Below are 13,786 nucleotides of genomic sequence, written 5' to 3' on the forward strand. Positions count from 1 at the left end.
ACCACGAACTAGCGGGTGGCATGTCTTGCACCTTTTTTATTCGAAATAGCTCCAATTTGTTTATTTGTTTATTAACATAGCAGCAAAACATCTAGCCCTATGTCACTTCAAAGTTTCTTAAAAAGTACATGAAAATGCTCGATTTAAAAAGGACTAAATTGGAGCTTGCATAACATTCTCTTGGCAAATTCAAGTCTATGCAATGATCTCTTGGATCCCAAGTCCATGAATGGGTTGTGGTAATAGAAAGAAAAAAAGCAGCCATGGAAATGCTAATCTTATACGGCAGATGCAATTATAGGGGGCAAAGGACTTCTCTTTGAAGAAAAAAACATTCAATTAGAGATGTTATTTTATAAAGAGAATGAGCGTAAAGATAATTTTACATTTTGAATTAGATTTGAGATGGTAGTTTATGTAATAAATTTGGGTTTAAAGAGATATTAATTCTTTAATTAAAAAAAATATAGGTGAATAGAGTAAATTGAGTCTAGAAAAATGTTAGATAGGTTCAAATAAAATTTCCCAATAGAAAATTCTGATCTCTCTCACTTATTCACTCCGAGTCACTACGATGTGTAATGTCACTTGGTCAATCGACCTCCATCTTCGTTGATTTTTGTTTTAAATAAGAATGGATTGCCTTGTCTCTCTTAATTCATGGCAGGGGAGGGGATGCTCGAACTCGGTTCTAGCATCTTTACTATTTAACCCCCTTTGCTGCTTGGTTTTTGGTTGGTCTGATGTCGCTTGCCTTGGTGTAGGCTTCTTTGTACTGTTGGGGCATCTTTTGCCCAGGAAATGTGATTCCTGTTTTCCGAAAAAAAAATAAAAAATAAAAAAATAAATTCACTCCGAGTCACTGAAACACACTAAACAAGAACAAAAGGAAAAAAAATGGAGCTTCGTCTCCATCTCTGCATAATCTCTCTGCTACTGCTCTCATCAAAATCAACGGCCATACAATCCGATGACGATCCGATAATCTCGCGGTTCCAACGATACCTCCGAATCAACACGGCCCACCCAAATCCCCAGTACCGTGAAGCAGCGGATTTCATTCTCTCCGAGGCCAAGTCACTCTCCCTTGAATCCCAGACTCTCGAGTTCGTCCCCGGCAAGCCGCTCGTCCTCCTCAAATGGCCCGGCTCCGACCCCTCCCTCCACTCCGTTCTTCTCAATTCCCACACCGACGTCGTTCCGGCCGAGCACGACAAGTGGGTACACCCCCCTTTCTCGGCCAACTTGGACTCAAACGGCGACGTTTACGCCAGGGGGTCCCAGGACATGAAGTGCGTCGGGATTCAGTACCTGGAGGCGATTCGACGGCTCAAGGCTTCTGGGTTTAAGCCCGAAAGGTCTGTTTATTTGTCGTTTGTTCCTGATGAGGAGATTGGGGGACACGACGGTGCCGTGAAGCTGGCTGAATCTGATGTTTTCAAGGGATTGAACGTTGGAATTGTGCTTGATGAAGGTGAGCTAATCAGACATTATGATTCTGCTCACTGTTACTAGTTCTTGTTAATTATTTGTTGTTTGCTTACTATTTGCTAGTCATGTTGTCATCTGGGTAATTGAAAATACTAGTGCTTTTTACGGTTTTTGTTATTGCTAGTGATTTTATCATCTGGGTAAATCAAAAGAGTAGTGCTTTTTAAGTTTTTGTTATTGGTTTGCTATTGGCTAGTGATGTTATTAGCTGGATAATTCCGCCTCCTAATCAGTATCTGGTATTGAGTTGGTAATTGCTAGCCTTTGTGTCATTTGGGCAACTGATTGCACTGGTGATTTCTAAGTTTTATTATTGGTTTGGTTAAGTGGGTGTTCTAGTGCTTTCGTTGTGTTGGTTTGCTGTTTTCTAATGATTTTGCTATTTGGTAAATGGGTGTGCTCTAAAAAAAAACAGGGTTGGCGTCGCCGACTGAGACTTACAGAGCATTTTATGCGGAGAGGCGTCCCATGTGGCTGGTGATCAAGGCTACTGGGGCTCCTGGTCATGGGGCTAAGCTCTATGACAACACTGCCATGGAGAATCTCTTGAAAAGCGTCGAGAGTGTGAGGCGGTTCCGGGCTGCGCAGTTTGATTTGGTAAAAGCGGGATTGAAGGCTGAAGGCGAGGTCATCTCTGTTAATATTGTGTTTCTGAAAGCTGGCACCCCAACTCCAACTGTAAGTTGAATCACCTTGGTGCTGGTTTCTTCATGACTTGATGCTGGCTTAAATGGAGTTCTTAGTTTTAGAACTCTTTCTTCTCTTGGATTAACATAAGTTTCAGAACTTAAACATCAGTAAGGAATATTCATGTTTAGAATTTAATGTTTGGAGGGACCTAAGGGAATTTTGTTACAATATGCAATACTGCATTGTTGATTCGCCTACGCATGAATGAAACTGAATGTTGTTGTTTGCTCCTTAATCAGCAAAATCACTTGTATGTGCTATTGAACTCATGCCTTCTCATAAATCTCACACTCATCTTCTGGGGCTATAGTGTAGGAAAGGATTTTCATTGGAATTCTTAAATAATATTTTTTTTTATAAAGAGAATTCTTAAACAATTGATTCATAGACACTTGCAACACATTTTAGCGGACGACATTACACTATCACTTCAGACATAAGCGTGTGATGAAATGTGCATGTATCACTTGATATTACAAGAGCAGAACGTAAAATGTTAAGCTTGATTTGGCAAGTGCCGGGATTCATTCTTGCAAAAGTTGGCAATGAAATTATCGTAACCTGGGATCATAATGTTCCTCACTTATGCAGTCATAATAACATCTCTGATGAAAAATGATCTCCCTTTTTGTCTGCCAGGGTTTTGTAATGAATTTGCAGCCATCTGAAGCGGAAGCAGGCTTTGATATTAGGGTCCCACCAATTGCTGATCATGAGTCTTTGGAGAAACGGATAGCTGAAGAATGGGCCCCTACTTCACGCAACATGACATTTAGGGTAATTAGCACATTGATCTTATCTTATCAAGTACAAAATTACTGCATACTTTAAGAACTTAGAAGTTATATATGGTAAATCAGTATGAAAAACACTTCAATATAGTCTTTTATTAAATATTAAATACCTTAATAAATAGGCAGCACTAAGAAACCGATGTAGTGTTTACAATGGTTGCAGTGCACTAATGAGTGATCGTTTAACCTCCTGATCTTGCTTGATCAAATAATGGACACAAAGTTACAAACGGACCAGGTAACAGTGTTGTAATGTCCTTGTGTTGTTGCCCCTCGCATTGCCAGGAAAAGTCAGCAGTGGTCTTTACCTAGTATTCTGTGTTTTAACTATTTAAGATATGTTGTCCATTAAGTTTGTCCGAAGCTCTTAAAATGTTCAGGCTTTAGCCTAGGTGCATTGCGTCAGTGAGAAGTACGGACTACTATGATTACAGAAGACATAATATTTAAAATTTTCGGTCTGATCAGAGCAGAAAATACATGTTTCCAATTCCCATTCAAAATGTTTTGAAAATGTATATCCTTCCCAATTTCGGAATCGGAATTTGTTGATTTAAAAAATTTGGGAGTTGTATGACTCATCTATACCAAGATCAAAAAAAAAAAAAAAAAAAAAAAAAATCTTCTCCATGGCTTTATAGTTCTCCAGTTCCTATCCAATTTTATTCGGATTTCGGATTTCGGTTTCGGATTTGAATCGAACGGAATATTTTGGAATATTTCTCTACTTATCTTTGTAGCATGGGCAGTTGAAGCAGAAGGTTTCGGTGCTTGATAAGTCGGGGAAGCCAATCCTTACAGCAACTGACAGGTCAAACCCCTGGTGGGCTCTTCTTGAAGACGCTGTCAAAAAAGCTAATGGGAAACTTGGTAAGCCAGAGATTTTTCCCGCTTCAACAGATGCTCACTACTTCCGGAATCTAGGCTTGCCAGCAATCGGATTCTCTCCAATGGCCAACACTCCCGTTCTTCTTCATGACCACAATGAGGTGAGTAGCCAGCCTGATATTTTGTTTGTTCTGTTTACATGTGCATCCTTAAGTGTTTGTGAACTTGTCTCTCTGTGGTTTTTATTTTGTAAGTTAGTCTGCAACCAATTAGTTTAACCATAAATGATCATCCTCTTGCAGTTTCTGAACAAAGATGAATACTTGAAAGGAATTGATATTTATGAATCTATTATCAAGGCGTATGCATCTTATATCGATCATGGGAAAATCGCGGGTTCCCGGGATGAGTTGTAAAATACCACAACGCGTATGGATCTTTACTTGTCTCATGAGACGATGCCTGGTGTTTTTGCATTTTTGTAATATAATGAGATGAGAAATGCTTTGATACTGGATGTAACAATAAGGCGGAAGGGAAGAAGTTTGCCTCACGATGCACAGGGCCTATTATTTACAGTACTGGTTGATGTAACTTCTACCCTTTAGAAACATGGTTTTCGGAAAATGTATTGGTTGTATGATATTCCAAATTGGATAATGGTCCTGTTTCCCTTTATGCGGAATCTGATTGTCCCTCTACTTATGATTAATGTATCTGAACCGTGCAAACATTATAATCGGAACTTCATTTTCTGTATCTTCAAATAAAGATGGTATGTGCGACAAATCACTCAATTTGGAGATTTTCAAGCCGTTCATCTGCATCAAACAAGTATTATCCTTCCAAATTTACTATTGGTTAAATATGTTTTGGTACTGTGGTTTGCTCCATCGGACATGTGTTTACCTGTACTTTTACTTTCACTAATTTAGTACGACAACCTTTCAAAATGTGCTCATTCAGGTGTAGTCGTTAGTGTGCCCGTCCACAAGCCCCCAGGTTCTATTTGTTATTGGATAGTGTTATCTACATACTTATTTTACTTTTCACACTCCTCTTATTTTCGGTCATCGGATCGAACCAATTGAAGAAGATTAGTAACAAAAATTAACAAGTGTTGTTTTTATTGCTTCAAAAAAGTAGTCTTCTACTCTTTTGTGACAACAAAAATAACATAGACGTAATTACTATTTTGAAGTGCTAATAACAATATTAAAAAAAAAAAAAAATTGTTAAAACTTAGATTAAGATATGTACAAAAGGTCACAGGGATGATGTGTTGATGGTGTTGGTGTTGGTGTTGAGTGCGTGAGACATGTTACATGTCATTAGAGTGATTCTAGTTTTTTGCATATCTCGTTCATTTTTTTTGTAAGTTTGAATTAAAATTTTGTTGTGCGTAGGCTTTTGTCACCAATGAGACGAGTAAACTAGGTTTATGTTTTGAAACCATAATATCTTTCCGAAATATCTTTTCCTAAAAATTTAAATATTATGGAATTCAATAATATATTGGAGGAAACTAAGAGTTTATTATTGGAAACGTTGAAGCTGATCAGATTGCCAGCTGAGATGCTGGGCAGCTTGCCCGAGAAACCATTGTTTTCAAGAAAAAGTCAAGTGGGACAGGTTGTTGGCAACATACGGAATCGAACCGATGAAGTTGTTGAAGCTGAGATCTAGTCGGTTGAACCGTTCCAACCCGGTCAACACAGTTAGAAACTCACTCGAGCATTGGTTCCCTTGAGATAGAGGTTGTGGAGCAGAGTTAGATTGGAGAAACGAGCAAAGATTGGATTGGAGAGTTTGTTAGATCAAAGTCTTAAAATCCATAATTGAGTTAACCGGCCGAGCGTGTTGTGCGGGTCCGATCATGTGAAATCCCGTTTTCGGATTTCATGATTTAATTAAGTATTTTGTATTTGTGTTCATAGTTACGACACATCTATATTTATGGAGTATAATTTTTTTGATAAGTTAAAAAGATGAAAATGCCCCTAATTGGTTAAACGGAATTATACGAGGACGCACTTTATCCTTCCATGTTTCACTGTATTTCTTGGCATATTTGGATAGAACTCGATCCCATGAGCATGTAGGTGAAAACTGTTTGTGAATCAGAATTATAATGAAGGAATTATAAACGAGCAAAGATAAGGGCAAAATGGTCATTGGACCATTAATTTCTAGAAGACATTAACAGTGATCTGGTGTAGAAAAGCTACATGTGTGGCTGTGACTGGGGGAGGAGAGAAAGTAACCAACAGGGAGAGGAGGAAATGAGAGAAATGCAGGAAGTTGAGAAGCAGCAAACCCGAATCATTCCCCAGACCAAACTTGCCCATCGTGACTCGGTTCCAGACCTGTTTTCTGCACAGATTTTCCAAAGCGATTTCGTTGATTTTTTTGGGGAATCGTGACTATCCACCACCACCACCACTCAGCACACCGACCTTACCTATTCCTTTCCCATCCAAACCCGACTACGTTTGACCCCAGTTCATGAAGAACTCCGAGGGCTTCTTGGCGTCGATCCATTGTTTCTGTGAGCCATATCATTGACCACCACCACCAAAATAATTCTCATGAACCCAAGAACAAGGCCCAATCATTGGATGGGGGCGTCGGAGCATTGGTGGAGGCAAATCAACAATCACCCATTCTAGGGTTTACGGTGAGCCACGTTAGATTATAGATGTTTTTTCTGCTGAATTGGACCTTGGCCCAATTATGAAAACTCTTATGGTATGTTCTACAATCCTGTGAAATTTGGTGATTTTTGGAGTTGGTCCGATAACTAGATGAGGCAGCGTATGGCCAGTGGATTGACTTCATCTTTTTAGATTAAATTCGATACTCTGCTTACAAATTTGACATCTGTCCAATGAAATTCCATTGTTCAAACCTAGTTTTGTTAATGCCTGCCACTTGAATATTATAGAAAACAAAAATTCGACTGTTGGAATGTCACCAAACTTTAGTATGTTATTGTTGGTAATAATTAAGAACCTTAGGAACTTACGGATAGGAAATCCGGTGAGCAGATCTTCCAAACTGAATTACTAAGGTTGATTTTGATCAAAATATTCTTAATCATTCTTAAGTACTAAAATTAGCAATTACTAGAGAGCCAGTGTAGCCCAACATGCTTATATTGGTTAGTGAGTTATCCTAGGTGTTGTGCACCTTGATTTACGTGCAAGTGACATCTTATTGTAATATACATATTTATTGAACTTCCAAATGACACAAATGAAATGTATGATTGCTAGTATAGAAATGCGAGCTTGGAATCTTATTAGAAGTATCATGTATAACTTATATGCTTGTATGACAAGATGGTTAGTAGTCATAAGAAGTTGATAGTGCAGGTGCTTACAATGTAAATCATAGGGGTTGAGGTAGGGATAGGTTGTGTGTTGATCTAAATACTCTATGTAGTAGTGGTACATAGATGATCTTGCTTGGTATATCTGTGATAGGGGACCATACATATTTGAGGGGTGATCATGCTTGGTATATCTGCGATGGGTGATCACCGCCTGCATGATTAGATTATGCTTATGGTTCTGCTTGGTTTATCCGCAATAGGGAACCATACGCATTCTAGGAGTGATCATGCTTGGTATATCCGGCAATAGGTGATCACTACCTAGAGCTATAGGATACAGTTATGCTTGGTATATCCGTGATGAGGACCTATACATATGTTAGGGGTGATTATGCTTGGTATATCCACAATGGGTGATCACTACCTACATTATTAGACTATGCACATGATTTTGCTTGGTTTAGCCGCAATAGGGGACCATACCCTTTCTAAGAGTGATCATGCTTGGTATATCCGCGATAGGTGATCACTACCTAGAGTTAGGATATGGTCCTGCTTGGTATATCCGCGATGGGGACCATATGTATTTCAGGGGGTGTTCATTGCCTGGACGATTAGATTATGCCTATGGTTCTGCTTGGTATATCTGCAATAGGGGACCATACGCATTCTAGGGGTGATCATGCTTGTTATATCCGTGATGGGTGATCATTGCCTACCTAGGGTTATGAAGATTAGTTGTACTTGGTACATTTCAATAGGTGACCATAATTTAATTGGATTCCGTTGAGCGGTCCGGAATCTCTACTCTTGCTCATTTCCTTAAAGTTGGTCTGGAACCTTAGATTCAAGTGAATGAGAATTATTCATAGTAGACATCGTGTTTATAAATTAGTTTACCATGTTATTACTTGGAATCCAAGTAGGGAGTTATGTAGAGTTCCTTTATTAAATTTTGTGAAATGATATGTGATCTTATTGATTGATTAACATGGTTAAATGATAATACTGTGCATCCTTGATTCAAGGAATTGATTAATGGATGTGGTTATGGAATGATGTTGGAAAACATGTGATATATGTGAATGACGAAATGACAAATCTTGGTTAGCTTTTGGTTGTTATGTAGTGTGGTACTCTATGTTTGCTGCTAGAAAATGCATTAAGAAAGTTCAGAGTTAACAAAAGGTGAATTACGAATGGCTTGATTCCTATTTAGGGTACGTAGGCAATTTAACCCGAAGGTAGATGCAGCCATGAAATAAAAGAAAGTGATTGTGTGGTTGAGTCATTGACTGTGTTTTGATCTTGTCTCGGAGGCTAGACACGATAGATAAACATAGGTTGGTGACATCACGTATCGATCATGGACATATCTCGGAATCGGGGTGTGACAGACCACGAGACTTAAGCCAAAGAGGTGAAGGGAGCAGATGTAGGAATGGTTGTCTTCGCAACGAAACCCACAGTAGTAGCACTAAAACTCATTGCCATGACATTTCTACAAAATAAAATAAAATAAGGAATGAGAAGAAGAACAATGGGGTTGTTCTAACAGTGGGTTGGACAACAGCAATTAGTGGTTTGGGAATAATTGTTTCTTCCACAGTGAAATCTGATAAGTGATATTTCGAGTAAGTGTTTACATAATTTTTTTTTGTCCGAAGAGATGATTCATCATAATAATGAGTCATCATTGATATCAACACATCTGACATTGCCAAATGTTTGAGAGTACTTCTATTCAATCATTTTCCGCAAATCAAAATGTTTAACTACTAGTAGCATCTGAGTCAGATCTTAACCAATATATCTTGCAGTTTTTCCGGATTCTCTATTCTGTGCATTAAAATGTTCCGACTCTTGAATGGTTTCTCAATTCAACATTGAGCTGGCCCTACTTGTGTCAAGGACTAGAAGACGAACAATCAAATCCATTATATATCAAATAAGAGATAAATAAATCGAAATGTTTTTCCCGAATTTTTGAAGAAAGTATGATATTCATTGATACGAAAACACGTACAAATGGAGAATATGGTGCTTATATGGGCCTCGATAAAAACCTTATCAGAGATTTCAACTCGGTCTAAGGAAAAAAGAGTGTCCCGCACTAATAGTTATCCTCACCATAACGTAAAGATTACATTTGATTATCTTCTAACAAAGCATCTAAGATTAAATCTGGGGGAAATGCAAGCCACCTATCTTCACTTGAAACACCCAAGCCAGCACGAGCTAGCCTATGAGCTACCTTGTTTGCTTCCTGATGCACGAAGTTCAACGATGTTCCATCCAAGCTTTGTATAACTTCTTTAACGTCGTTAATTATAGGTCCCAAGAAGGAACAATCAATCTCTTAATGACTCACCACTGCAATCACAACACTCGAGTCTCCCTCCAAAACCAAATTTGAATTAGCAGTTTGGAACTCCACTAGAAGCTCTGCTGCTCGTCTAGCCGCAAGCATTTCAGCATGTAGTGGCGAAGCTACATTTCAGAAATGCCCAGAAACTGCAGCAATAAAGCTGCCCACCCAGTCACGTATAACCACACCGTATCCTCCCCGTTGTGACCTTTCATTCCACGCTCCGTCGAAGTTACACTTCAACCCTCTTGAACTTGGTTTAGTCCACCGTTGTCGTGTCTTATTTTTAGTTGATCCACCTGGGGAGTGGAAGCTTTCCATGCCAAAATAATGCATTTCTGGCAGCCCATATACTTGACTCCAACATGAGGCTTAATTCAAAAGCCTGTTTGGACATATTTTGTGCAGCACCCAAGATCCATGCTCTGAAACTAGTAAGTGGTGCCTCACGAACTCGCAATCCCAATCCCACCAACCACACCGCAGCAGCAAAATCACAATCGCGTAGCACATGTTCAACGGTTTCAGAATTACCCCTGCAAAATACACTCCACACCTCGTATTAGCCCTTTTCTTGCTAATTTTGTACGCGTGGGAAGGTTGTCCTGACAACCCCGCCACACAAATATTTGAGCCTTCCCAAGGACCCGAGCTCCCTATAGCTTCCTCCATCACACGTGCTCATCTCTACTAGCCCCGGAGCGTTCAGCTTTAACACCCATTAAACACACGTCCTGTCAAGCAACATGACAGGCACTATGTACCTATCAAGCAACATGATAGGCACTACGCACCGAGAATCTGCAATTCTTCTCATGATACCATATTATTCTATCACTAGTGAATTGACAACTAAGTGGAATGCTTTGAATCTGTGCCACCTCCTCTGCATTAAATACATCGTCCAGCAAGGCTTGATCTCCTTGCCTCGTAACCGGGCAAATGAGGTGATCCACTGTTGCCTCCATATCCCAAGTTGCTGGTCGTGGGGTAATAATGCGGAAAAAAATTTCCCTGGGAATCCAGCTATCCTTCAAAATCTTCACCTCCTTCCCACTTCCAATCTGCCATCTAAAACCTTTACATATAACATTCCTTGTTGCCGCTATGCTCTTCCAACAATAGGAAGCATTAGCTTTAACAGGAGCATTCAAGAAATCAGTTGTCGAAAAATATTTGGCCTTGAACACCCTATAAACCAAAGACTCCGTACCCTGGACAAATCTCCAAGCCTGCTTGGATAGCATTGCAATATTGAATGCATAAAATTCTCGAAAGCCAAAACCACCTTCATTCTTGGGCTTACATAATAGACGCAATTTAACCAATGCACTTTCCTCTTCCCTGGATCACCACTCCACCAAAACTTAGCCATCATCATATTTAGCTCTTCACAAAAAGTTTTCGGAAGCAAAAAACATTGTATCGTATACATCGGTAGAGCCTGGGCAACGGTCTTAACTAAAACGTTTTTCACTGCACTGCTCAAAAAACAACCTCGCCATCCATCGAGCTTCTTCCATAAACGATCCTTCACATAAGCAAACGTTTCTTCTTTGGGTTTACAAAAACAGACAAGCAAACCCAAATAACGATCATGGAATGCCAGTCGTTGCACACCCAGAAAGTCGACTAATAGCTGCTGGTCAATGTCCGTGAGGTTGGAGCTAAAAGACACGCAACTTTTGGTGAGATTCATTGCTTGTCCCGAGGCCACTTCATACGGCCTCACCACTCGTTTAATATTACCACATTCTTCAAGCGTCCCATGAGCAAATAAGAAACTATCATCCACAAAGAGTAAGTGGTGAATCATGGGGGCATCTCGGCAAACTCTAGTCCATTTTCCCCTCACAGCTTCCTTCATGAGCAATGCCAATTGACCTTCCGCACAAATCATAAACAGAAACGGCGAAAGCGGATCACCTTGCCGAATACCTCTTTTAGGTTGAACATAGCCCACGGGCTCTCCATTAATCTTGAAAGAATATGATATGGAATTGATAAAACCATAATCAACTGAATCCATTCCGCTAAGAAGCCCAATCTTTGCATCATTTCCTCCAAAAAGTTCCACTCAAGGCGGTCATACGCCTTACTGATGTCAAGTTTTAATGCCATAAGTCCATTCCACCCAGACAGACGTACGTTTATGCATGTAATGAGCAATCTCTGCAGCCACTAAACTATATTTTTCAATCTATTTGTAAGTACCTTGGCCACAATCTTATATAATAAATTGCATAAACTGATAGGCCAAGGATGACTCAGAATTAAAGTCACCTGCGTAAAATTCACTTTCTGTAACATTTCCCTGACTGCAGTAAGGACCTGACTCTATTACAGGCATCAACACCAACTATCCCTCAATGTTTCTGACAAAACCCTGGTGTTAAACCGTCTGGACCCGGAGCCTTCGTAGGGTGCATTTGAAAAATTGTGGACTTGATTTCCTCATCGGTAGCAGGTTGCATAAGGTCTTCATTCATTTCAGTGTGACTTTAGGGGCAATATTCTCAAGTAGCACAGCCATGTTCTCTCACCCATTTGTATTAAATAATTTTGAGAAATAATCCACCGCAACCTTCTCCATCCCCGGTTTATCATCATGTCAATCTCTGTGTTAATAAGTTAGATATTAGATTAACCATCGATAGGGTTCGAACACACGCCGTGATACAAGGACACAACACCTTTTCACCAATATGGCAAAGGGCCTTTTTTTTTAAATTTAGAAAAAACTTGCATATGTACAAAAAAATCGATAGGAAAGTAAACACCGAAACCCAGAACACAAAACATGAGATTCGGCGATCGGATTTCAGGCATTGGTAAACCACCCAAAGCAATTTGATATACAATTCGTAATTGGTTTCCGTTATTTAACAAATAACTTCAGTGGTTATCAATGGATATAAAAGGACAACTAAGATAATTATGAAATCAGGTTTCAAGATAAGTGACAAACCGAGATGAATGTATAAAAAATAAAAGTGAGTCAAAGTTCATGAGTTTCTACCCATTTTTTATTTGGTACCAACTTCCAAAAGGCTTTGTTTGTGCATTACCTAATTGTTGGAATTAAATTCGCACGTTGGTGGAATAGTTGTAAAAGAACGGTAAGTAGCTAAGGACCTGAGGGGGTTTAGGCCAAACGCTCTTCCATTATCAAGTTAGTACGCAAATATTTGAGACTCAAGCAGCAGGTAAAAGAGTAAGTGTGCGAAAATTGCGTTATCAGAGACGAACTCTAAAAGAGTGTGTTTATACCAGTCGAGATAGAGTCATTTTGAGATATGAAGTCCGTATTAAACCAGGAGAATCACAAAGGATATCTAGAAGTAGATATTGCATCATTTTAGGAGTATAATTACTTTGCATACGCAATCCTTAGATTGTAAGCATTCCAAGAATATAGGAAACATGACTAATTCCTTGTTGAATTAGGTTTTTGTATCTTGCAGAAGAAGCATCTCAACGAAGTTGTTGGACTTCGCTCCATAGCTCTGAAACATGATGATGGTAACATCGCTGCTCTATCTATGTAGCTTTGATGCAGAAGCTGTTAAATCTATAACCGGACGTCTGAGGTATTCGCATTTTGATCCACTTTACTTCGGCCCTGAAAAGTCATGGTCGCATAATGCCCCTAACTATGCATCTAAAATGAATGTTCTCCTTCAAAATGGATAGTTATCCATAGATCATGACTTTTGGAGTAAATAGGAATACATACCGTCCCAAATCTTTCTGGCAATTTGACGTAACCCTCAAACTTTTAACGTTTTAGATTCCGATGTGCTGCCTCAAAAGCTATGATGCGAAGACATCAACGAAGATAGATCTCATGTTACTTGTGTATAACAAACAAGAGATGTCTCCTTGCATTAACAAGTGGAAAACCGAATCTTGGGGCGAGGCGTTACAAATTCAACGGCGAGATTACTTAGCAGCTGCTATCTAAATACTTCGAGCACTTATATTTTAATTTCGTTACTATATGCAATTTAGGTTACGCATTGTATTTCAGTTCGTTTAGTTTTACGCAATTTAATTCATCCAATTCTTTACTTTTGTTTAAATTTGCATTCATGTTCCAATGCACTTGTCTTTAATTTAAGAAGCAATTAGAATCCCTTACATTTTTTTTTCTAAAAATTTGTTTACTCTAAACATCTGTTGTTTTGCCAAATTTGATTGAAATGCTTTAATCAATTGTCATCATTTTTATTTATTTATTAAATGGATAATGCTAGGAAGACCAAATTTTTAAACCAAATA

General features: G+C 39.1%; 1 protein-coding gene across 2 annotated transcripts; it reads left to right on the forward strand.

Moving 5' to 3' along the window:
- The first annotated feature begins 817 nt into the window (after nt 1–817).
- On the forward strand, nt 818–4,481 carry LOC137725317 (uncharacterized). Of its 2 annotated transcripts, none has more exons than XM_068463963.1 (5): nt 818–1,474; nt 1,907–2,169; nt 2,821–2,958; nt 3,716–3,964; nt 4,106–4,481. In XM_068463963.1, the coding sequence occupies exons 1-5, from the start codon at nt 898–900 to the stop codon at nt 4,217–4,219; spliced, it is 1,341 nt and encodes a 446-aa protein (XP_068320064.1). In that variant the 5' UTR covers nt 818–897; the 3' UTR covers nt 4,220–4,481. The 2 variants fall into 2 exon arrangements, with proteins under 2 accessions (XP_068320064.1, XP_068320065.1); XM_068463964.1 differs by having other exon boundaries at nt 825–1,474; nt 3,725–3,964.
- The last annotated feature ends 9,305 nt before the right edge of the window (nt 4,482–13,786 follow it).

The sequence above is a fragment of the Pyrus communis genome, chromosome 2 (genome assembly GCF_963583255.1).
Source record: "Pyrus communis chromosome 2, drPyrComm1.1, whole genome shotgun sequence".
NCBI lineage: Eukaryota > Viridiplantae > Streptophyta > Magnoliopsida > Rosales > Rosaceae > Pyrus > Pyrus communis.

What these genes read in the sequence shown, in the direction of transcription:
- LOC137725317 (XM_068463963.1), top strand. Translation starts at nt 898, where the DNA reads ATGGAGCTTCGTCTCCATCTCTGCATAATCTCTCTGCTACTGCTCTCA. An exon ending in TGGAATTGTGCTTGATGAAG is followed by an intron (nt 1,475 to 1,906) that starts GTGAGCTAATCA and finishes AAAAAAAAACAG; the next exon opens with GGTTGGCGTCGCCGACTGAG. An exon ending in CACGCAACATGACATTTAGG is followed by an intron (nt 2,959 to 3,715) that starts GTAATTAGCACA and finishes TTATCTTTGTAG; the next exon opens with CATGGGCAGTTGAAGCAGAA.